This window comes from Sorex fumeus, unplaced genomic scaffold, assembly GCF_029834395.1.
Source record: "Sorex fumeus unplaced genomic scaffold, SorFum_2.1 ptg000122l, whole genome shotgun sequence".
Taxonomy (NCBI): domain Eukaryota; kingdom Metazoa; phylum Chordata; class Mammalia; order Eulipotyphla; family Soricidae; genus Sorex; species Sorex fumeus.
Genome location: NW_026606179.1, coordinates 29,101,771 through 29,129,083, shown reverse-complemented (window position 1 = coordinate 29,129,083; position 27,313 = coordinate 29,101,771). Strand labels below are relative to the sequence as shown.

Genomic DNA, 27,313 nt, shown 5'->3' with positions numbered 1-27,313 from the left:
GTGTATTTAAAGCATTTCTGGAATATTTTGCCATCTCAGGATACCTTCTGTGAACAGTGGTTTATGTTCTGTTTAATCAGCTTTGATTTCTAAGGAAAATAGATTATTTTTAAAGGAGTTTAGAATGTTACAGTAATGGAAACAATACCCAAATTAGAGATATACCATTATATCTAAACCCTACCAATCAGGCTTTCTTTAACTGAAAAATCATGTCCTCATCTCCTAAATGTAGTGCAGGAGATGAAATATGGTAGGAATAATCATCAGTACTTTTCATCCTAATGTGATTATTGTGGATAAACTCATATATTTCAATATTTTAGTAGGAAAGTATAAACTGTCTAATCCATCCTAGAGGGTAATAGCAGTATTATATGTAACAGAAATGTTGTAATAAAACTGTTACATCTCAATTCTATCTAAAATTCTAAGTAGTAAATTTTGTATAAGATAATCATATGTGCGGACACCCGATCGGCATAGCGCACTACAGCCCAGAACTCCTGGACTCCTGGGCTAGAGCGATAGCACAGCGGGTAGGGCGTTCGCCTTACAAGCGGCCAACATGGCCGACCCGAGTTCGATTCCTCTGCCCCTCTCGGAGAGCCCGGCAAGCTACCGAGAGTATTCGATATGCCAGACACAGTAACAACAAAGTCTCCAATGGAGACGTTACTGGGCCCGCTCGAGCAAATCGATGATCAACGGGAGGGCCTTATTTATTTATTTTTAATCATATGTAATAAAAGAGATAACACTAGATGTCCAATACATCTATTGGAAATTGCATTTACATACTGTAGCACTGTAGCACTGTCATTCCGTTGTTCATGGATTTGCTTGAGCAGTCACCAGTAACGTCTCCATCATGAGACTTGTTGTTACTGTGTTTGGCATATCGAATGTGTCACGGGTAGTTTGCCAGGCTTTGCTGTACGGGCAAGATACTCTCGGTAGCTTGCCCAGCTCTCTGAAAGGGGCGGAGGAATCGAACTAGAGTCAGCCATGTTGGCTGCTTGCAAGGCAAATGCCCTACAGCTGTACTATCGCTCCATCCCCATTTACATACTAAACTATATAAGTGCAATTATGAAATCATTTACAGGGTAAAGACTTCCTACTGAAGTGCATTGAATGGTTCAAAGGGCTGGATACTATGCTTTCTATATTTTAGTCCTCACTCACTGCTAACCCAAGAAAAAGAATTTCTACTAAAAGATTTTTTTTCTTTATTTATCCAAGTCTGTACTCTATGTAAGAACTATATATATATATGCATATTTTATTTGCAGAATATTTGTCTAAGACTTCAAATTACTCATTTCTTTCTAAGACTTACTTACTATACCTTTTTTATTGTAGCCCTTTGGAGTAAATCAGCCTGGACCTTATATCATGTATACAACTGTAGATGCAAATGGGTATCTGAAAAATGGCTCCGGTAAGACTACATACATAATAATAAAAATATTAACTTTTAAATGGTATACTATGACAGCAGATAAAGCATTTGCCTTGCATATTACCAACCGAAGTTCAATCTCTAGCACCTCAAATGGTACCTTGAGCCCCGCCAGAAATAAGCCCTGAACATTGCCAGGTGTGACCCAAAACTAAAACATAAAATAAATGATATACATTGGCAAGGCAAACAATGATAAAATTGTCATGTTTTCAGACTATATAATCTTCAATTTTTATATTAATTACAAAATATCCCTGTGACAAATATATTTATATAAATTCCACATTTATCACTATTTGTAATCAAGTCATTATCCTTATTTTGCAGTTGAAACAACAGATTGAGAGAAATTACTTAAATTACTTGATCAGAGTGTGAAGAGATGAATTATTTAAGCTCATTTTAGAAAAAGTAAAACTTAGGAATCCAATCTAGGCTAATCTTCAGTTTTTTCAGGTGTGGAATATAAATGAATATTTTGTTATGGCTATGAAATTATACATTTGAATAAGAAATAGAAGGAAAATGCAAGCAAGACATGAAGGAAATAAGACTGAACAGAGTATCTGCTTTTGACAGCTGATTGGTGAGATCCACCATCACAATAAATCCAGTTATGATCATTTCAGCTCAGTAGGAAAAGCAACCTTGACATATTAATATGAATCTTTGAGAATTCTAAGATTCCCAGCCTTGAAGAACTATAGTGTTACTATATTACTCCTTTGTTTTTAATGGTTCAGTATAAAACAAAAAGAAATGACTTCTGACATTCTCTTTTTATTCAATGACTTAACAAATAGAGTGAATTTTCTTTTTTAGCCAATCATAAATTTTAAGACAGTGGTATAGTAGCTCAGTCAGAAACATTCCATGAAAAATAACCTATTTAAACATTCAAGAAATTGAGGTCATTGAGGCCAAAGAGATTGTACAGCAGGTAAGGCACTTGCTTGCACATGGCTGACGTGAATTCAATCCCCAGCATCCCATATGATCTGCTGAGCACTGGCAGGCGTGATTACTTAGTGCAGAGCCAGGAGTAACTCCTGAGCATTGCTGGGTGTGTGTGTGTCCCCCCACACACACACACCCAAAACACCTGAAGTATTCAAGAAGGTGCCAGAAGGATCATACAACAGGTAAAGTGTTTGCCTTGCACAAAACCAGGCCCAGTTTGGTTCTTGGTATCCCATGTGGTTCCCCGAGCCCCATCAGGATTGATTCCTGAGTGCAGAGCCAAGAACAACCCCTGAACATCATAGGTCTGGGCCAAAAAAAAGGAAAAATAAATTCCAGAAAAATTGACAAACGTGATTATAGTCAAATACTTTTAATATAATATCTTCACAAAATCATAAATGAGGATTAGATGATTTTAATAAATCACTTATTATTCAGATACATGTTAAACTTTATCTTAAAAGGCTCCAGGACCAAACGACTTTATCTTTTGATACTTTAATTTTTTATACTTAAAATGCATATAATTTTAGTTCTAAGTAAGAGGGTATCAGTGGGTGTTGCCCCAGAGTTCTCCCCATACCTCACTGCCTGGACAGCCCTTAACATATTTTGAAACAATTAAAAAAATCAGGTGATTTTCAGTCAATGCTAGTTTAATATACACAAAACAATTTATCATAACAATAAATTATTTTTACCTATACTTTTTTCAGATGTTTTCTAATTATTTTTATTGAGATATCATGATTTACAAGTTTCCATATTATTATTTAATACTTGAAATGTTATATGCACGCCTACTACCAGAGTATCAGTAACTTTCCACCACTGTTCCATGGTCCTGATTTTTTTTTCTCACGTGTTGTCTAAATCTTTCCATGTCTATGCATAATTTCCTTTGTATGTTGATACGATAACTATTTAAACAGTCTTTCATTGTTAATTTTTCAATACAGTGTATAAATACAATAGTAAAAATATATGTGCCTTTATTTTTGTGATGTTAAGTGAACAATTCTCACTTTATTATAAAATCTGGGTAAGTATTCAATAACTTGTTAACTTTCAAGGAACTATGATTTCAAGTGATTCATTTCCTAAATGGTATGTTTTTAAATTTTCTATTTTTAATCCCTTAAAACTTTTTTTCTGTCTGTTGTTTTGTTTTTATGTCCACACTCACCAGTGTCTGGGTACTGCCATTGTCTCTGTGCTGAAAGGTAGCTCCCAGTAGTGTTTGATGGACCATGTGTTGCCAGGGATAAAACCTGTGACCCTTGAACTCATACTTCTACCTGAAATTTAATTTTCCAAAAGATCAATTTTTACAGAAAATCTTCCTATCAAAAATATTACCCTGAAATTATATCCGTGTTGAGAGACTTCACCTGTGAGAAGTCTTGAGCTTGACTCCTTTCACCACATGTACCCTCAGCACCCAGCCCTGGTGATCCCAACCATTGACAGTGCTTTGCACCCGGTACTGCCAGGCTGAAGCAATACTATATCCTTTGGTATCAAACTGGCGGCCTGACACTGCTTGACCAAGCATGACCCTTAGGTGATTTGGGGATTGCTAGGTCATTTAAGCAAAAAGCAAAAGTAGAAGTACCTACCAAAAAGGTAAATGCAGAAATCAGATTACTTCCTCAGTTTTGTGACAGGAACCAGAAAAGACAGGAATCCACTAGCAAAGAGAAAGCCAAACTTTGTAAGCTTTGTGCCTCAATAATTTTGTTTTAAAGAAGGGAAATTTTTAGTCTACAAGATAATTTTAAGAAACTAATAGATGTCTATGAAGAAAATTTACTTGAGGAACACACAGTTGCAAGTATAATGCAATGTGTGTGAATGTATTTGTGTAGAAAAAATATTAATGTATATGCCAGAGGGCCAGAGAGATAGTGCAGCAGGTAAGGTGTTACCTTTGCATGCAACCAACACAGGTTTAATCCCCCGCACCAATATGGTCCCAAATGCACCAGGAGTGATCCCTAAGCACAGCTGGGTGTGGCTTCAAAACAAAACCATAAAGGTAGGGACAGTAAACATATTACAGGGGTTAAAGTGCTTGCTTTGCAAACAGTTGAGTCTAGTTCAGTCGCCAACACCATACATGATCCCCTGAAAACCCTAGAAGTGACCCCTGAGCATTGCCTGGGTGATCCATTTAAGCCTCTATGCCAAAAAAGCAAAATATAAAAGTAAAACATATAGAAATGTGATTATATCTTGATTTTGATTACTTCTTGTGTATTTCTAGCATTTACATTTTCTAAACATATATACATATGTATTATATATTGAAGACTGTGCCTTTGAAAATCAAACATTTGCTAAATTTCTTGGTTAAATTGTGTTCTTAACAGGGAAGTGGCATTTAATTGATTTAGAAAATGCTGTCATAGATAACCTGCCCCAAATTTTAAGTAATAAATTTAAGTAATAAAAGTTCCTAGTTTGAATGTTAAGCACTATATGAGGTTAAACCATACCATCCACTCCTACCCTACACTACAAATAAAGAACTTTCACTGTAGAGGATGACTCAATTTATCTACTTCAGGGATGACCATCATGGTTTGCTTATATAGAGCAGCTACTCATTAGCGTGTTAAGGAATTAACTTTATGGTTAGGACTTTTTATTTAATCAAATAAAAGAAAGTAGAGTATACCATGTCCCACACTTTGTAATGTTGAGTTGTTTCTTGAAAAGTTTCAAAAGTTTGTGTGTATACATATGGTGTATGTACACATCATATAATGACACAGATCATAGCTTGTTTATGGGCTGTGTTTTTTAAAAAAAGAAAAAGAAAAATGAAAGAAAAATTTTGAAAGTATTGCCATAGAAATTGCATTAGTTTCATTCAAAAATAGCCTGGCCTAACTGGGTGAGGAAATACAATGGTTTGGGGGGACAGAGGTATGTCTAGGTCACCCTTAGCCCCAGAGTATAAGAAAAAGGAAAGAAATAGAGTGAATGGAGAAAGGGAATAGAAATAGATGAGAAGCAACAGGGCCAGGGGTCAAAAGGATACATGTACATCAGTGGTGTTGAGGTATGATAGAAATAAATATCCAAACCACAGAGTCAACAACACTGAAATACTAAACCCTGGCTTTAATAACAAAACTTAAGTCAAGTTGGAACAGGAATTGGGAACACTGGTGGAGGGACATTGACACTCTTGGCAGATCGGTGATGGAATATTATATGTCAAAAACCCAACTATGAGTAAACTTATAACCCATGGTGCTTTTATAAAAGTTGGGGGGGAAAGAATAAAAGATAACAGTTATCTTTTTTAAAAACATGGCCTTGCCTAAATACCCACTGAAAATAGACTTTTTTTTTCCATGTAACCAGATATTCGATGATCTTGCTGCACTCCCTTAGCACAGTTCAGTGAGTCACATGTTATCAGAATATTGCAGTAGACTGAAACCATGAGATCCAAGCTGCAACCACTGGAACTTTGAAATGTGCCCGTCAGTTTGACAGGCAGGGCGTGTGCCAGGGATTGAAAAGGAAATGGGAACACTGGTGGAGGGAAGTTGATCTTGGTGGTGGGATTGGTGTTGAATTATTATATGCCTAAACCTTCACTATCAGTGACTTTGTGAATCACAATTCTTTTAAAAAATTATTTTTTAAAAAAAGAAAGTTATAGTACAGAGAAGTAATTAATTTTCTAAGTAACTAATGGTTTCTGTGGGAAGAAATTGAACTGCGTTAATCATGAGCATTTTAGGAGCTAGTCTCTTGGCTTTTAATACGAGATTTTGTTTATTACTCTTGTAAATTAGCTAGAGAACTGCAGTGAGTATCCAAATTCCTAATAATATTTTTAAAATTTAGTAAATGAGGGGACAGAGTGATAGTGTGTAGCTGGTAGGGAGCTTACTTTACTAATTAATCCCCAAGCCCCATGAGAAGTGATCCCCAATTGCAGTGTCAGGAATAAGTACTAAGCATAGCCAGGTGTGGCCCCAAAACAGAACCCCCAAAAAATATGAATTTAATTTATGAGCATTTTGGCAAAATGTTGTATGCTTTGTTCAAAAGTTTTATATAATTATAAGTAATACTAGACTAAGGGCTGTTTCTCTACCCTTTATATCACCTATTTGGCCGTACTATTTCAATCTAAAGAGAAAATTATTTTAGTCTTCTGTGGTCACTGCTTGTTAACATCTGAGAAAAACATCAGTAGCCTCTATTTTCTATAAAGATTTCATTATGTATATCAGTTAGTGTATGGTAAGAGCGAATGATGTGGAGGAGACGTACCTTAGTGGTAGAGCTTTTGCCTTACATACATGGTCATAAATGCAATACCCAATAAAACCCCACATCATCAATGAATTAATTCCCAGCTCTTCTAATGTAAAATTTGGGGTTAGGTGGAGGGTTAGAGACCACACCCAGGTGCTTACACCTGGCTCTGCATTCAGTTTACTTTTGATGTAGCTTGGAGACCACATGAGGAACCAGGGATAGACAAGTACCATACCCTCTGTACTGTCTCAATGGCCCTCTAGTATGAAGGGCAAAACGTATTTGATTAATAAGAAAACTTATAAAATAGAAAATTGGAGGGGAGGGTAAGGAGGGTCACACCCAGCAGTGCTCAAGGATTATTTATACCTGGCTCTGCACTCAGGAATTAGTGATGCTTGAGTGGCCATATGGTACAAGTAAAGCCAATTTTGAAGGTCAATTTTTAGATCAAAAAGTCAAAAATTCATACTGATGGTAAATAGATTTTAAGGAACATTATTTTTGTAGCACACAACCACAGTTTTCTGTAATTTTAACTTTAGACATTTCATTTTAATCAATAGTTTCACTATCAAATATACTTTGGTAATTTCTTATAAATATAATATCTGAAAGTATCTTCAAAGTAGGGTTGTTTAAAAGGAAATTTTTATTCCTGTATCATTTTATTTTACTCATGTTTTAGACTTACAGCTCAGCCAAATAATTTCAGCTTGAGAAATACACTTAATGAAATATTTTGTCAAAAATTATGAAAAGAATTGTGCCTTCGTGGTTTCTTAGTAACAGTCTTCTTCTGTGAAAGAATGAATTATTCCAAGAAGAATCATCATTCATTTGCCTTAATTCCATATGAACTTACAATCTGACAGAAATAACCAAATGACAAAAATAAGAATAGGGACTTGGCTACTGTGGCATTGATTTTCTTCAACTGAAAGTGAGAGGGGGAAAAGGGAAAATTAGATAGCTCTAAGCAATAACTAATATGTCCTCTTGATAGAATTATGAAAGTTAAATGCATGAATGAATTACGAGATAAACAGGAAATCTGGGAAATTTAAGAAGTTTGCCAGTTACTTAACTGTTTAGCCACTGGAAATCCCATCTACACAGATGTCAAATCAGAAATGGTAGCACCACCAAAGACAGTAAATCTTATTTACAAACTGATTTTTAGTATATTGTTACGTCAATATAAATCCTAATACTGAAGGGAAAACTACCATATAACAACTTTTAAAAAAGTAGGAGAAAGAATATCATTTGTCTATTTTATGATCTTTGTAAGCAAATGTTTTGTCATCCCACAAGTTGCTATAAATCAACAACTCCAGTGTACTATGCAGGTATATTTAGTACAAAGTTATTTTCTTAAAGTTATTTATTTCATTAATACTATTGATCTAATTTAATATTTGTGTACAGTGCCTGTAACATATCCTGTACACATTAAAGAAATCTAAGAATGAAATAAGGGACTGGAGTGATAGTACAGTGGGTGGTGTTTACCTTGCACATCGCCAATCTGCATATGGTTCCCGGCATCCCACATGATCCCCGAGCACCACAAGGAGTAATTCCTGAGTCTAGAGCCAGGAGTAATCCCAGAACACCACCGATGTGACTCAAAAGAAAAAAAAAAGAGTAAATTAAATTTGGATGATACTTTTATGCGTGTTAAAATTAATGTAACGAATTATTTACTTCAGGTTAAATCTAAAATTGAAATATAGTAGTATGGGTGGGGGGCAATAGATTCCGCATCTCCTTAATTATGTTTTCATGATTCCCTATCTTAAACTCATTAGAAATACATATATCAGGTAAGTTTATATATATATATAACTTTAGATTCTTATTGACATAAAATTATTTGCACTTAATCATAGATATTTCAGGATTTTTAGGCTAATTCTATCCTGAAATAAACTTTTAATTTTTATTTTCTATACTAAGTAGGTTTATACATTATTACTCTGCACTTTCTAAACCTATAAAACATAATTACAGGCTACAAAAATATGTGGTACAGACTCATGATTTGATTATACCTCTACAACATAATGCCTCAGGGCTGCTTCCACAAGATCTTACTTATTGGTCAGTATTTTCTTTTCTTGCCATAATATTTGACACCATAAATGTAGGTAGTTGTCTTCAATTGAAGACAAACAACTGAACATTTTGTCTTCAATATCAAATTGCATGGAATATTATATTCTTTACAATAGACTATAATATGGATAACATAACAGGCTTTAGTAATATATAATGTACCATATTCTATAACACTAAATGCTATAGAAATAGCTCTAAAGCATAGCTCTTTTATATCAACAAATTACTTTCTGCTATTTAAAATCAAGAACTTTAATAACATTTCTTTTTCCTAATTTGCCTTTTTTTCTCTAAACCCTATCCATTCCCACCCCTTTATCTCATAATTTCTACATATTCAATTCCAGAATGCCCCATCTGTCTTACAAGGAACCTACTCCTCAAACAGGATATAAACCTTTTTTCCACCAAATCAGTATGATCATGAGATCTTGTATCAGCAGTTGTGTATTATCTCTTTTGTTACTGTATATTTTGTTTATGTTCATTGACACTTATAAAACATCAAATACTTGTTTAATGAGTGTATACATAAATATATACACACACACATATATATGTATATATAGCACAGCGGTAGGGCGTTCACCTTACAAACGGCCAAGACGGCCGACCCGAATTCGATTCCTCCGCCCCTCTCGGAGAGCCCGGCAAGCTACCGAGAGTATCTCGCCCGCATGGCAGAGCCTGGCAAGCTCCCCGTGACGTATTCGATATGCCAGACACAGTAACAACAAAGTTTCCAATGGAGACGTTACTGGGCCCGCTCGAGCAAATCGACGATCAACGGGAGGGCCTATATATATATATATATATATATATATATATATATATATATATATATCCAGTACAATATTTCCGTTTCTTTTAAATTCTACCAAAAAAAAAAAAATTGAACCCACTTTTGCCACTTGGAAGGCAAGCTTGCCACTGTACTCTAGCCTAGTACTGGCAATTTTATTGTACAAAACAGAAATAACAGTTTCGAAGAACTGTGGTTCTAAGTCATGAACTGAACACTATAAACCTGAGTGCTCCTTGCCAAATGTTTATATGAGACTATTCTTAATTTATTTTAAACTAGGTAATAGGAAGAACATTATTTAGTCTTATGTTTCACTTTAGTGATGTCGTTAATTTAGTTTAATAGCTAGAGTGGATTTTCATTATTAAGAAGAAAATTATCTTTTCCACCTAGGAAGATACTGGCAGGCTAGAGGGGAGCGGGGAAGGTAGTCCAGGATGAACCTTGGCAAACCATGTTAAAACAAATGCCTTACCTGCTATACTCTTATCTCCAACCCCCGCAGAGTACTATTTAATATATACAAGTAAATTAGGAAAGGAAATACTAGTGATCTGAAGGACCCTCTTACAATTAAAAATAGAGAAAGGATACCCCACAACATTGGCAAGTTTAGATATAGCCTTCAGACTAGAGAACTACATATTCTGAATTTTTAAAAAAGAGAGTCTGTCCTAGAGAGGTAGTATAGCATGTAGGACATTTGCCTTGTACACAGCTAATCCAGGTTCAATCCCTCATACCACATATGGCCCCTCTGAGCACCACCAGAGTTGATCCTGTGCACTCCTGGGTATGGTCAAAAAAACAAAAAAAGATATAGAAACTTGTGAATAAAGTTTTAAATGTCTGTCCTTTCTTCACTGATATAAGCTGGAATTATATTGTATAATTACAAAATTTGTATCCTATACTGTTCTTCTAACATTTTTTCATACTCAGTGAATAGGTAGTTTATTATGCCCAATTCAGTTAGCTTAATCAATGGCTGAATAAATAGCAGTACTCCTAAAAAAAAAAAAAGAATTGCTAGTTTATTGTATTTAGAGTAAAATCTTTAAAAATAATAATAATAAAACGTGGAATTCCATACCATTACCTACAAGATTTCTTAGGAATTTTGCTCTCCATTAGCCTACAGAACTGAATATGACACTACCATGTGATATTGATGTGTAAAAATCTTAGCATGTTACTATAGGGCCAACAAGAGAATATAGTAGGTAGGACATTTATCTTGCATGCAGCCACCCTACATTCAGCCCCTGAACCCCAGTAGGAGCAATCCATGAGTACAGAGCCATGAGTAAGCCCTGAGCACAGCCAGGTATCATTCAAAAACAAAAACGTTATTATTAGAAATAAGTGTCAAATAAGTAGCAACAGCAATAGTCATAGAAGTTTAAAGAAAAGAGAAGTTATTGTGGTAATTGTGGTAAAACTTTGTGAGGGTATTCTTCCTTAAAAGGATTGGTACTAGGGCTGGGGTGATAGCACAGCAGGTAGGGTGTTTACCTTGCACGCGGCCAACCCGGGTTCAATTCCCAGCATCACATATGGTCCCCAGAGCACCACCAGGAGTGATTCCTGAGTGCAGGGCCAGGAGTGACCCCTGTGCATCACCAGGTGTGACCCAAAAAGCCAAAAAATTTAAAAAAAAAAAAAAAGGATTGGTACAGTAGGATTAGCACTAGAGATCAAGAAGAAATGTAGAGATAGCATTAGCAAAGTCAGAAAATGTTATGTAATTTTTTAGTAGCAACAGAAAAAGGTAATAATTTGATAGTTATGAAAAATTTTATCATGATTTACATCAAAAGCTATAATATCTTTGAATAACTTTCTTGGGTGACTGAAAAAAATCTCTAGTATCGCAGAACAGTGTTCCTATTGATTTTAGCTAGCTGCTCTAATATATTTGCATCACTTAGCCCTTGCAGGGTGCAGAGGACCATATGTGGTCCTGAGGATCGAACCCAGATTGACCTTGTGCAGAACAAGCACCTTACTGACAGTGCTCTCTATCCAGCACCAGGGTTGGAATTTAGAACATTTCTTTTTCTCTAGTAAAAAGTCATTTTTATATGTCTTTCAAGTTTACTAACTATAGTAAACTATTTCACTTAATTTTGTTTAATCACAAAAAGTAGTAATTGAGAATGAGTTCTATGTAATTTCAAGGTTTTACATTTTAAAGGGGCTGGAGCTATAGCACAGCAGTAGCTCATTTGCTTTGCCCGTGGCCGGCCTGGCCGAGCCAGGTTCAATTCCTCCACCCATCTTGGAGAGCCCAGCAAGCTACAAAGAGTATCTCACCCGTACGGCAAAGCCTGGCAAGCTACCCGTGACGTATTTGATATGCCAAACACAGTAACAATTCTGCACAGACTCACAATGGAGACGTTACTGGGCCCACTCGAGGAAATCTAAGAACAGCCGGAGGACAGTAACAGTGACATTTTAGAGAAATGAATAAACTAAAATAGACCTGGTTGCCCATATCTTATATTTTAAAGAAAAGGGGAGAAGATGGGAGAGAAAGAGAAAGAGAAACGACGGCAGAACAGCAGGAAGGAAGAAACAAATGAATCACTGAAGAGAGGGAGGGAGGAAAATAGATTTATCTTTAAAAAGGCACTGCCTCACCACACCCCCTCACCGCCCCCCCAAAAAAGTGAGTACAATAAAAATCAACAACTCTTCTTAGATCAATCAAAGAATTTAATTAATATTGAAGAGATCAGTAAGAACGTCCCAAAGTGAAAAGCAGATAGAAAAAGAAATTTAAAATACTGTGTAATCTTAATGAACATTGAGGTGTTCTACATTAAGCTGCTACATTAATGCCTTTCATGACTCATGTCTTCCCATTATCCAAGCAATAAAGAGTCCCTTCCTATATTGTTTCTGCTTAAAACATAGAGGATATAGCTCCTGGGATAGGGTCTTAAGACTGCACATGGAAAAGTTTAATTTCCTCAAGAGTGAAAGGCTAAAAGGAGAGGACCTACTAGGTCATCCCAGATAAATGTAGCCATGTGAGTGAATCAAGTCAAAACCAGAAGAAACTGGGGCCTGAGTACAGTGGGTAGGGTACTTTGCTTGCACATGGCCAACTTGATCCCCTGCACCCTATATGCCCAGCACTCCATATTCCCTGGGCCCCATGAAAAACCAAAAGTGATCCCTGAGGACAGAGCCAAGAATAAATCCTGAACACTACTGTGTGTGTGTGTGTGTGTGTGTGTGTGTGTGTGTGTTGGGGGGGGGGGAACGAAACTGTCCAATCAACCTACAGAATCAAGATAATTAAACAGTTAATAGTCAGCCACTATATTTAAAATGCTTATACAATGAATAACTACTCAAAAGGAATGTATTTTAATTTGCTTAAGAGTTAAATACAAAGGACTGTACAAAGATTAGACATACCAGCACTGCTTTGTAAAGTGTATTTGGGCAGTAAGACTTAAGTAGACAGATGAACAAAAGAAATACAGAGGAGCAGAAGTTGAGAATTTAAGAGTTTTTTAAAAATATGCCTACTCACAGTCACATATTTAGTCATATCCTCTCAGAAGAGATGCGTGTGAAAGAAATTACTTTAATAATGAAAAGTTATTTCCTTTTCCTTTTGTAAAGTAAAAATTAATTATATTTTTGTATATTGTGTCTATTGATAGCAAAATAATTGCATCCATATCTCTCCACATTGACTACCAGGTGATAGCTAAATAATCTCATGAACACTTATTTTAAAACCATATTTCAGATTGTCTTGGAATCTGAGAATAAAAATGCATCTGACATTTGGTTTATAAAGGAGTTATATGTCTTTTACCCTTGTCTCGGAGCTAAGTAATTTTTATCCCTATTGAAAAAAAACACAACTTGGTGCCACAGTCAGTAGGGGGCTTGCCTTGACACAACTAACCTGACTTTGATCCCCTGCACCCCGTATGGTCCCCAGAGTTCCTCTAGGATTTATACCAGAGTGTAGACCCAGAAATGAGCACCACCACGTGTGAGGCCAAAAAACCAAAATAATAATGACAATATTTTAAAATCAATTTTTTTTTTGCTTTTTGGGGTCACACCCAGAGATGCTCAGGAGTTACTCCTGGCTCATGCACTCAGAAATTACTCCTGGCAGTACTTGGGCGACCATATGGGATGCCGGGGATTGAACTCAGGTCGGCCACGTGCAAGGCAAACACCTTACCCGCTGTACTATCACTTCGGTCCCAAAAATCAGTATTTTAAAGACAACATTTAAATAATATTTTTAAAACTTACACCCAGGGCTTCTTATAATTTTTGCATGCACTTGTAAAACCCTTTTGGTCAAGCAGTTTTTACTCAACCCCAGATATATAGGTGTATAGAATAGGTATATAAACCAAACATTTATTGATAAAAATCATAAAGAAATTTATTTTAAAACAAATATTAAAGCAAAATTCCATGGCTTCATAAATGTATGTATCCTCATTATGGAAAACAAAGTATAATAAAAGATAAGCCAGGTTTTCTCATTTAATTCATCTACAAAAACACTCTCCACTTTGGAAATCAGTTTGTCTTTTTATTTCAGAGAATGACAGCTGAAGGATAATTGCATAGAACACCGAAATCTTCCTAATGTAACTGTGTAAATTTTATTAAATTAGACCCCCACAGGCAGTAAGAGTGTAATTTGGCTTTATTAGAGTTGTGGATGTATTTTTTCCTTTGCATTATTTACTTCATTGCTTTTAAAATTCCATGTACGTGGTATTTTAAAGGGCTTTTCTCATTACTTCATTAAATGCTTACTGAACTATTTAGTTCTTCAGAAAGTTAAACAGTCCTGAGCCTGAGCAATAGTAGAGCGGTTAGGGCCCTCCTTGCCTTGTAACTGGCCAACTGGTATTCCATCCACAGTACTCCATATAGTTCCCCGAGCAAGCCAGGAGTTAGTTAATGCCTCAGCAGAGAGCCAGGTGTAAGCCCTGAGCACTTCTGAGTGTGGTGTCAAAACAAACAAGAAATTAAATAGTGCCTTGTTCAAGAGATAGCAACACTGCTTGTGCTCCGCCATGCACCACCAATCTTGAGCACAGTCAGGGGCGCCCAGAATCAAAAAAGGAAATAGGGAGGGAGAAAGGGCAAGAGGAAGGAAGGGAAGGAAACAGGGGGAGGAAGGAAGGAAGTTTGTTTCAAGAGAATAAATATCATGTCACAGGCCAAAGGTCATTTGCCTTGCGAGCAGAAGCCTGCCAGGAGTGCTCCCTTGGCACAGAACCTGGAGTAAGCCCTGTTCACTGATAGGTGTGGCCCAAAATTAAACAGAAAAACAAATATTACACGCAAAAACTTACACATAAACTTTCACAACAGCCAGAGCCATAAACATCTACAAATTATTATATTTATATAAAATAAAATGTCCAGAATCACTTTACCCTTGTCAGCTATTTAGAAAATGAGTTCAAATGCAATGCAAAATATTCCATAAATCTGTATAATCCTCACCTCTAAAACTCAAGAAAACAACATTTAAACATATAGACATATAAACATTTAAACATATTTAAAATAACATTTAAACATAACATTTCACAAATTCTATATTCTTTCACTTAGGATGATACAGGATCTTTCTTTGTTGATCAATATTCTAAAGCACCTACTAAACACCACACACTTTTTAAAATATTAAATACTTTATAAAGCAGAAAACAGTGTTTTATTTCTTTTCTTTCTATATGGATAATGACTTTTTAATTAAAATAAAATAATTTTAAAACAAAAATCAAATGGAACAGGGTTGAATATACTGACATCTCCCTTCAAACATATGATCATCTAATCTTTGATAAAGGAGCAAGAAATGTGAAGTGGAGCAAGGAAAGCCTCTTTAACAAATTGTGCTGGCAAAACTGGACGGCTACATGCAAAAAAGTTGGGCTCAGATCTCTGCCTAACACCATGTACAAAAGTAAGATCAAAGTGATTAAAGACCTCAATATCAGACCTGAATCCATAAGATAAGGTACATTGAGGAAAAAGTTGGCAAAACCCTCCTTGACATTGAAGCTAATGGTACCTTCAAAGATGTCACGCTGCTAGCCAAGCAAGTGAAAACAGAGATAGACAAATGGGACTGTCTTAAACTAAGAAGATTCTGTACCTCAAAAGAAACAATGACCAAAATACAAAGACAGTCTACAGAATGGGAAAGGATATTCGCCCAAAACATATCCGACAAGGGGTTGATATCAAGGATATAAAAAGTACTAGTTGAACTCCACAAGAAGAAAACATCCAACCCCATAAAAAAAAAAATGGGGCAATGAAATAAACAGAAACTTTCTCAAAGAAGAAATCCGAATGGCAGAAAGGCACATGAGAAAATGCTCTACATCATTAATCATCAGGGAGATGCAGAGCAAAACCACAATGAGATATAATCTCACACCACAGAGACTGGCCCACATCCAAAATAACAAAAGCAACCAGTGCTGGCACAGATGTGGCGAGAAAGGGACCCTGCTTCACTGCTGGTGGGAATGCCAACTGGTTCGGCCCTTTTGGAAAACAGTATGGACAATTCTCAAAAAATTAGAAATTGAACTCCCATTTGACCCAGCAATACCACTCCTGGGAATATATCCCAGAGAATCAAAAAAGTATAGTCTAATGACATCTGCAGTTGTTTGTTCATTGCAGCACTCTTTACAATAGCCAGAATCTGGAAAAAACCTGAGTGAGTGCCCAAGAACAGATGACTGGTTAAAGAAACTTTGGTACACCTACTCAATGGAGCACTCTGTAGCTGTTAGAAGTCATGAAACTTACATACAAATGATACTACATGGAAAGGTCATGCTAAGCGAAATGAGTCAGAAAGAGAGGGATAAACATAGAAAGATTGCATTCATCTGGGGAACATAATGTAACAAAATAGGAGACTAACACCCAAGGATAGCCGAGATTAGTACCAGGAGGTTTACTCCATGGCTTGGAGGCCAGCCACACATGCTAGGGGAAAAGGCAGCTCAGATACAGAAGGTCACAGTCCACAGTCCTCCCGTTGTTCATCGATTGGCTTGCTCTAGCGGGCTCAGTAACATCTCCATCATGAGACTTGCTGTTACTGTGTTTGGCATATTGAATACATCACAGGTAGCTTGCCAGGCTTTGCTGTGCGGGCGAGATACGCTCGGTAGCTTGCCAGGCTCTCTGAGAGGGGCGGAGGAATCGAACTCAGCTCGGCCATCAGGCTGCGCACAAGGCAAATGCCCTACCGCTGTGCTATCGCTCCAGCCCAGTGCTATCGCTCCAGCCCCAGATAGAGAAGGGAGCACCAAATAAAGGATGTTGGGAGGATCCTCCCAGGATGGGAGAAGCATGCTGAAAGTAGACTATAGAGCAAACATGATTGCCACTCAATGCCTCTTTTGCAAACCACAACACCCAATAAGAGAGAGAGAACAAAAGGGAATGCCCTCCCACAGAGGCAGGGTGGGATGGGGGTTTGGGGGGTGGGACGGATACTGGGATCCGTGGTGGTGCGAAATGGACATTGGTGGAGGAATGGGTATTTGATCATTGTATAATTGAAACCCAAGCACAAAAATTTGTAAGTTTACAACTGTACCTCATGGTGTTTCACTAATAAAATTTTTTTAAATCAGTTATAATTTAGTAACTGTTTTAAGTGTTAAGTGACTGACATGAAAAGTATGCAAATTTAAAATTAAATACATAAAATTATTTGCTTGGGATGCCATCATTAACATTATTGTAAGTCACAGAATCTCAGAACTTCAATTAGTTTTTTATTTTTTTTATCATTTTTTTTTTATTAGTGAAACACCATGAAGTACACTTATAGACTAATAAATTTTTGTGCTTGGGTTTCAGTTATACAATGATCAAGTACCCATCCCTCCACCAGTGCCCATCCTCCCCCACCACGGGTCCTAGCATCCCTCCCACCCCCCCATCCTCCCCCCCACCCCACCCCCCGTCCCACCCTGCCGCTGTGGCAGGGCATTCCTCCCTGTTCTCTCTCTCTTCTTTTGGGTACTGTGTTTTGCCAGAGAGGCATTGAGTGGCAGTCATGTTTGGTCTATAGACCACTTTTAGCATGTCTCTCCCACCCTGGGAGGGTCTTCACAACACCCTTTATTTGGTGCTCTCTTCTCTATCTGAGCTTCCTTCTCACCTAGCACATGTGGCTGGCCTTCAAGTCATGGAGCTAAATTCCTGGTACTAATCTGAGCCCTTCCTGGGTGTTAGTCTCCCGTTTTGTTGCTTTATGTTCCCCAGATGAATGCAATCTTTCTGTGTCTATCCCGCTTTCTGACTCATTTCGCTTAACATGATACTTTCCATGTAGTACCACTTGTATGTAAATTTCATAACTTCATCTTTTCTAACAGCTACATAGTACTCCATTGTGTAAATGTACCAAAGCTTCTTTAACCAGTCATCTGTTCTCGGGCACTCAGGTTTTTTCCAGATTTTGGCTATTGTAAAGAGTGCTGCAATGAACAAACAATTGCAGATGTCACTTCGACTATACATTTTTGCCTCTCTGGGATATATTCCCAGGAGTGCTATAGCTGGGTCAAATGGGAGATCGAATTCTAATTTTTTGAGAATCGTCCATACTGTTTTCCAAAAGGGTTGGACCAGCCTGCATTCCCACCAGCAGTGAAGGAGGGTCCCTTTCTCGCCACATCCGCGCCAGCACCAGTTGCTTTTGTTCTTGTGGATGTGGGCCAGTCTCTGTGGTGTGAAATGATAAACTCTCCCTCAAAATCGAAGGAACAGTACACTATTTTATAGATAAACAGCAGCTCAGGAACTTCATAGACTCAAAACCAAACCTAAAGCAAGGCCTAAAGGGGCTACTATAAGAAAAGACAAACCTTACAACCACAACACACCCTACAGAAAATGACACAAAACCCCATAACCATACTCTCTCTCAATGTCAATGGTCTAAATTCACCATTGAAGAGACACAGAGTGGCAAAATGGATACAGAGACAGAACCCAACATTCTGCTGCCTACAAGAAACTCATCTCAACAGCCAGAACAAACACAGACTCAAAGTCAAAGGATGGAAAACAATCCTGCAAGCAAACAGCCCCTTCAAAAAAGCTGGGGTGGCCATACTAGTATCCGACAACATTAATTTCACATTGAAAAAGATTAGAAGGGACAGGGAAGGCTATTTTCTCTTCATCAAGGGATACATACAGCAGGAAGAAATCACACTCTTAAATGTATACGCACCTAATGAGGGAACAGCTAAATATCTAAAACAACTGCTAACAGATTTTAAGGAGGACATCGCTACCAACACAATAGTACTTGGAGACTTCAACATCGCCTTATCAACTCTGGATAGATCAACAAGAACAAAACCCAGCAAGGAATTATTGGCTTTGAAAGAAGAAATAGAAGAGAAAGGGCTTATGGACTTATACAGGGCTTTACACCCCAAAAAGAAAGAATACACATTCTTCTCCAGTGCGCACGGAACATTTTCCAAAATAGACCATGTCTTAGGACACAAAACATACCTCAACAGAATCAGAAAGATAGAAATAGTATCAGCCATCTTTTCAGACCATGACGCACTGAGGATAGAAGTGAATCACACACTGACACGGAGAACAAAATCAAACACCTGGAAATTAAACAACTCGATGCTGAACAATGAGTGGGTCAAGAACGAAGTCAAGGACGAAATCAAAAGATACCTGGAAACAAATGAGAATGAAGACACAAACTACCAGAACTTATGGGATGCAGCGAAAGCTGTATTAAGGGGAAAATTTATAGCTCTGCAAGCATATCTTAGGACTGTAGAAACGATGAACATAAACAACTTGACCTCACAGCTCAAGACCTTAGAAAAGGATCAACAGAAAGAGCCTAAATCAGGCAGAAGGAAAGAGATCGTAAAACTTAGAGCAGAAATCAACGACATGGAAAAGAAAGAAACAATCCGAAAGATCAATAAAACCAAGAGCTGGTTCTTCAATTAGTTTTTTAAGTTTAAAAAATATAATTAAGGGTCTAGAGCAATAGCACAGCAGATAGGATGTTTGCCTTGCATGCCGCCGACCCAGGTTTGATTCCCAGCATCCTATATGGTCCCCCGAGCACCGCCAGGAGTGAGTCTTCAATGCAGAGCCAGGAGTAACCCCTGAGCATCGCCGGGTATGACCCAAAAAGCAAAATACATATATATATATGTGTATATGAATATGAATATGAATATATACACACACACATATAACACTGTATCACTGTCATCCTGTTGTTCATCGATTGCCTCGAGCAGGCCCCAGTAACTTCTCCTTCATCCTAGCCCTGAGATTTTAAAAAGTGCCACATTCGAGGCTCTTTCAGGGTCAGGAGAATGAGGCCCATCATTGTTACTGGTTTTTGGCATATTGAATACGCCACGGGGAGTTTGCCAGACTCTGCCGTGTGGGCAGGATACTTTTGGTAGCCTGCCAGCTTCTCCAGAGAAAGAACTAGATAATACACACACACACACACACACACACACACACACACAATTAACTTTAATACCGATATATTTCTTCTTTATAACAAAAATTTATTTTGGCTTTTACTCACCTTCCAAATTTGTTTTTACCCTTCTGTCCCATTTTGAAATCCGTAGTCATGATGTATTGTGGTCATTGTCAATGACTCAATTTTCAATGACTACATTCTTAATGTAGTTTGATTTTTTGACAACATGTACCCCTTTTGCGATTTATGTAGATATATGTATATCTATCTAGATATATATATGCTATAGATATGAATTCACTGTTTCTCCCTGTAGCTAACTAAATACCTCTACAGTTAGCTTAAGTGTCTATTAGGTCAACCAGTTGCAAGGCAAGCGCACTACCCTCTCTCTGTACTAATGCTCTGGCCCCACCTTTGAGCTTTCTTTTTTTTGGGAACACACCCAGTGGTGTTCAGGGGTTATTCCTGACTCTGCACTCAGGAATTACTCCTGGCAGTGCTCGGGGACCACATGGGATGCTGGAGATCGAACCTGGGTCAGTAGCATGCAAGGTAAACATTACCCACTGAACTATTTCTCTAGCCCATATTTGCCTAACTTCAAGGTCACAATAATTTTTCACTTTTCTAGAAGTTTCAGAAAGTTTAGCATTTTCATTTAAGTATTTGCAAATGTAGTTTTGTGGCTATCATGAGTTTCAAGTTTTTATGTCTGATAAGAGAGCTGCTTTTTATTTATTGAAATAAAATTGCATTATAGTGTAAGTTTCAGGTATACATTTTTAAAATTCAACATGTGTGGTCAGGGAATTAGCTCAGAGAGTTGGAACACATGCTTTGCACATGAGATCAATGCCTGGCACCACTTAATTTCCCAAACATTTCTGGGCATGGCAAAAAAAAAAGGTGTATTTATCTTCATTGAGTTTACCACTAAAATTGCAATTCTGTATGCTCCTCCATACAGTTGTCTCCTTTTTACCTGATTTACTACTCCCCATCCGATTTCCCTTTAGATAACCATTATGGCTTTTATATTCTGTTATCTTTTGGGTAATAGCCATTCTCACACAGGTGACAACAGCTACAACTTTTTATATGAATAACATTGTTTTCGGTTAATATTTTGAACACTTTCAAAACTGTATTTTTGTTTCCTCCCTGTATTTGATATTTTAGTATCTGTTTATATCATCAATGTGCATCATTGTTGTGTACCATGAACCTTCCACTCTCTAGACTGGAAGCAGAATGCTTCTGCTGCTCTGATGGAGCTTCCATCCCATCCCAGGTGCACGTGTGTTGTGGCACAACATTCACAGCTTGTGGTTCCCTGTGAGGCTGCTGGAAGCCCAGCACCTCACAGCAAGTGATTCTGTGCCGAGCCACTAAAGTACCTGTAGAGATCAGTGAGATTCCTAGAGTAGGGCGCAGTAGGAGCCCGGTATAAGGGGCTAACGTCCCAGCACTGCGCTGTCTTAAGAAGCTGGGGTTCCAGCAGCAGAGGCTCAGGTTAGTATAGAGAGAGGTGCATCCCACAGCAGCTGGTGTCCCAGCACTGTAGTACTGTTTCAAAGCTGTCGATCTCAGGATGAGAAATACTTCTCAGAAAAATTGCTCTCCCGAGAAGAACCACATTTTTCTCTAAGGTTGCTTAAAATATTGGTTGTCTGAATGTATCCTTTTATCTCATTTTTATAGAGATGCTATTTTTTTCCTGAAACCAGGACAGTGCCAGGTGATAGCTATTGCAGATATTGCTATTAGATAAAAATTTCTTGTGACTTAAGCCCTTGCAGGAGACAGAATTTCTAGTTCTTTTGTCTCAGAGTAAAACATATGAGCACATTTCCTTCAGCTAATGAATTTTCCCTTTTTCTTTCCCTAACTCATATGTCAGCATATGTACATTATTTTTTTTACAAATACACATCAAAGCTACAATTATAATAAACCCATATCTAGTACTTAAGACAATTAAGTTGACTTTATTATCTTACTTGAAGCCAGTGCATAGGAATTAGTACAAAGGAATTCACCTGTTGTTACTTAATTTAGAATATAAAATTATAATAAAAACTATTTTACAGTGATGTTAATCAGTTGCATATGAATATAATTATCTCCTGGAGAATAAGAGATCAACATTTTAAATTACTGCTTTCTTTAAACAATGTGTGTTTGAACTATTTTTGAAATTCATCTATGATGTAACAATGAACAAAAGTATATATAAGCACTTGAATCTGTTAGCTAGGATACCTTACTGCTGTTACAATGACCTTTATTATAAATTTTTCTACCCTTTTTTTCTGCGGGGAGCCACACCTGGTCAGGGGTTACTCTACTACTGGCTCTGCACTCAGGAATCACTCCTGGCTTTGGGGACCATATGTGATTGAACTTGGGTCGGCCTCATGCAAGGCACGCACCTTACATACTATACTATCTCTCCAGCCCCATTTTCTTCAAAATTCTTATTTATAACTAATGCTTTACCAGAAACTCAGTTATTAATAACTATGTAGTATAGATTAACATCGTTTGGGGAGGGAGAAGGGGGTACACACCTAGCATTGCTTAGGGCTTATCCATACCTCTGTGCTTAGGGATCACGCCTGCCAGTGCTCAGGAGACCATATCTGGTGCTAGGGATCTAACTGACGTTGACCGCGTATAACGCAGGCACTTTAACCCCTAGAACTACATCTGGTTCTTAATATAGATTGGGGGTATTTTTTTGGGAGGGGGGTTCAGAGCCACACCTGGCAATACTCAGATGATCATATGAAGTATTCCTAGCTCTGTTTAGGGATGGCTCGGGATTATATGGAGTATCAGGGACTGAACCCAGGTTGGCTCTGTGCAAGACAAGTGTTCTGTCTCTCCAGGTCCTAATGTCGTATATTTAATTGTCTTGTCTGTCTCATTTGGCAGGCAAAATTTCATTTATTTATTCATTCATTGATCAGTAATGTTGAGTTCCTAAATAGGGTTCATTCTAGGCCTTTAAAATACAGAATTAGGAGAAACAGTCCAAAATCTCAGGCCTTACTTACATTACCAGTGTAACTATATATTAATAATATATAGATATTAGGAGGAGAGATGTACTGTGGAGGTGGGAGAGATAGGAAGATAGTGATAGAGGAGTCACTAATTTAATATGTGTCTAGAGTGGACCTTTGACAGTGCAATTTAAACAAAGATTTGAAGAAGATAAAGAAGTTAGAGATACTGTTTTCTTGTGAGACATATTCTAGGCAAAGAAAATGGTGAAGTGACCAGTATCTTGGAGCAAGGATGAAAGAGGGAAGTCGAGTAGAAGATAAAATCTGAGTTAAATAAAGGATGGAATGTATGAGTCAAACAGTAACTATAGAAAAACAATAGTGGGGGAAACAATTAGAAAATACATATTTTTTTAGGGAAGATATGATGTTGACTTGGGACTGAAGATATAATACAAAGATTAAGGCACTTGCCTTGTATGCAGCTAACCTCGTGTGATCGTCAGCACCGATATGATCCCCTGAACACTGCCAGGAGTGACCTCTAAGCACAGAGGAAGTAATAGCCCCTGAGCCTTGCTGAGTGCAGCCCAGATAATCTACCCAGGCCAACAAAAATAATGGTGGCATGGATCAAGGTGATCGCACCAGAAGCAAATTAATATGTGGGCTGTGAATACTTGATTTCTTGGGAGACAGATACAGGGACTGAGAAACAAGAAAGTACTCTAACTATAGAATATTTCCCTAAGAAGGTAGAAAATGGATTTGCCATTATTATGGGGCAGGTACAGGAAAGAAAATCAGAGTTCTGTTTTGAACATATTTAGTTCTTAATGCCTTTTAAATGTGTAAGTAGAGATATTGAGCATAGTGTTGGATTTAAGAGTCGAGTTCAAGGATTATAATTCTAAACTAGAATTATGAATTTGTGCAGGTTTATAATTTAGGACTACCCTAGGTGAACTTGGTCGTGTATAGTTCTTTGATTTATCTGGAGTTAATTGTAGCCATCAAGCAATTTGTAGTCAACAAGATTAGTAGGTACTTGCCTTATTTCTGGTAAACACAGAAAAATATCTCAAAGAAATTTTTGTGCAAATGGACATTAATAACATACATTCATTAATAAACTTGATACATTTCTTTGTACTAGAATACATGAATGATTCTTCTGAGGCAAATGATACTATGTATTGGTAAAATTATAAAATAACTCAAAATTTAATTCAAAATGATTAAAACAAATACAAATTAAAGAATGATGCAAAGGCAGCACTCAGAGGGAACCATTGGATTGTAACTCCAACAGTAAAGGTCAAACACTCTAAGTTTACATCTTTGGAAACTTGAAAACTAGAAGAGTGAAATAATAGAGACTGCAGCTGAAATGAAATAGAGGAATGAAACAGTAATTACAGAAATCAAAAGTTGGTTCTTTGATGAGATCAACAGAATGTTGTCACTTATGTAGTTAAACTGAATAAGAAATTTTTAAATAGAATGTGAAAAATTAGACATTAATGTTAATACATTACTCCCAACCTTATAGAAACTATAAGGATATTAAGAGAATACTATGAACAACCATACATAGAGTAATCCAAGTAAAGTAAAAAAAAAATCCTAATACACATAAAAATACCAAAATATACACTAAAAAGATTATATTGATAACCAAATATCTTCCAATAAAGACGAGTCAAGGACCAGATAACTTCACTTGTATTCAACTAATGATATAAAGAATTATCATCAAGCTCAAACTCTTCCAAGAAATAAACATTTCCTCACACTTTCTATGAGACCATAATTACCCCTATAACTCAAAGTTGCCACAAGGAAAAAAAAAACGATTTCTACTTACATATAATTTGATTATGTATAGAAACAATCTCATAAAACACACACATAAAGTTTTAAGAGCTAGTTTGTGTGATATAAATACAGCACCTAAAAATCAATTACGTTTCCATAGACCATTAATGAACAATTGAAATAAGAAACTTTCCAGAAGAATAAAGTGACACAGGTTTGAGGGGTGGTTGGGGAAATTGAAAGTTGTGGTGATGGGATTGATGTTGGAATATTGAATGTAATAAATTATGAACAACCTTACAAATATAAATAACTTTTTTAAAAATTAAAGTTGCTAGAAAAAGAAATTAACTGATGAAATAAAAGGACTTATACATAAAAATTTTAAAAATTGGCCAAAATACTAAAGACAATGTAATATAATAAGTGTAAAGTTATATCCTTCTAATAGATTGAAGACTTAAATAACATTAAAAATATAAGAAAAATTTAAATAATTCAATTTACGACAATTTCCAGATGAATAAAGTTGATAGAAAAAAAATTAACCAAGGAAGTAAAGGGACTTATATAAAAATTAGAAAAATTCGTTGAAAAAGGTTAAACACAAATATATCTCGTGCTCATAAGTTGAAAGACTTAAATTACATTAAGAAATAATCTGTACATCCCTATCAAAATTCTATTTTTTTTTTTGCATACATGGGAAGGGCAATGCTCAACATCACATAGAATTATAAGGGGAAAAGAAAAATCAGGAGCCAGAGAAATAAAAATAGCACGGGGGTTCAGGCACTTGTGTTCTATGTGGCTGCTCCCAGTTTGATCCCAGCACAGCATATTTCCACAAACACTGCCAGGAGAGGCCTGTTAGCAAAGAACTGCATATCCCAAACTACCCCCACCAAAGAAAAAGAAAGAAACATCAGTGCTTATAGTTACCAAGTTCAAAATTAACCACAAGCTACAGTAACTAACTGTGTGGTGCAGGCATGAAGATAGATATGTAGATCAGTGGCAGAGATTTGAGATTTAGAAGTTAAACTCAAAACATCTCTGGCTCATTAATTTTAGATAGCAATGCCAAGACCATTATTGTCAAAGTAAATCTGTGGCAGGCACAGGAGGGAATACAGAGACTATAGAATTTGCTCAGTTAAGTCACTAAAAAAATGAACCCTTGCAAGGAGATGGTTGATGGGAGGCCCAGGATTCCTCCCACTGGTTATTAGCCAATGCAGCCAACAGTTCAATACAGGATATAATGCTAGTTGGGTTCTGTGATGCGAGGGATTGCCTGGACCATCCCAGCAGTGCTTGAGGTCCTCTGGGGTTATCTACAGCAGTGCATAAGTAACGCTTTGTTGCTAGGGCCAGCAACATGCAAGGCATGCACCTTGATTCTGTACTTTGTCTCTGACACCCCAAATATACATAGGTTGTATATTGGAGCTATACCTGGAAGCTCCCAGTGCTTAAGAGACCATATGAGGTGCTGAGGATCAAACCAAGGTCAGCCACATACATGGCAAGCACTTAGCCCCTGCAGTATTTCTGGACCTCAAAAATACATTCTTTAAATACACTGACAATAGAAAATGTGCCCAAAGATACAAGACTTAGTTGACCATAACTATAAATCAGTTATTACAAATATATCCAAGATGCAAAATAAACATGGATTAAAGAATAACTCCTCACTAACTAGGCAACATAGAGATAGAGTTGTTCTTAGAAATCAAATAGAAATTGGGGCTGGAGTGATAACACAGCCGTTTGCCTTGCACGCGGCCAACCCAGATTCGATTCCCAGCATCCCATATGGTCCCCTGAGCCCCGCCAGGAGTAATTGCTGAATGCAGAGCCAGGAGTAACCCCATGTGCATCGCCAGGTGTGACCCAAAAAGCAAAAAAAATAAAAAGAAAGAAATCAAATAGAAATTGTAAAGTTGAAAAGTACAGTTAATAGGAAAAGTTCAGCACAGGGCTCAAACAGGTTTGCCTTTAAAAAAAAATCAGCAAACTTAAATATAGACCACTCAAATGAATCCCCATCAATAACCAAGTGTCTAAGAAGAGTCTTAGAAGGAAATAACAGAATGAAAAGAGCAAAATGAATGTGATAACAACTGACATACCAAAATTGAATGAAAATACATTAATTACCTCAAACAGAATAAACTCAGAAATCTACATAGAAGGATGGAAGAAAGGAAACTCTTTAAAGCAGCATTGATAAATATTGATTTCTTATCAGAAACTTTAAAAAGTAGTAAGCATCAGGA

General features: G+C 37.0%; 1 protein-coding gene across 1 annotated transcript in view; it reads left to right on the top strand.

Annotated features, from left to right (window-relative positions):
- ITFG1 (integrin alpha FG-GAP repeat containing 1) overlaps nt 1–27,313 on the top strand; it is a 226,241-nt gene that overhangs the window by 184,358 nt on the left and 14,570 nt on the right. Inside the window, exon 14 of the mRNA XM_056136673.1 lies at nt 1,366–1,444. Within this exon, the coding sequence (XP_055992648.1) occupies nt 1,366–1,444 (79 nt within the window). The remainder of the gene's footprint in view (nt 1–1,365; nt 1,445–27,313) is intronic.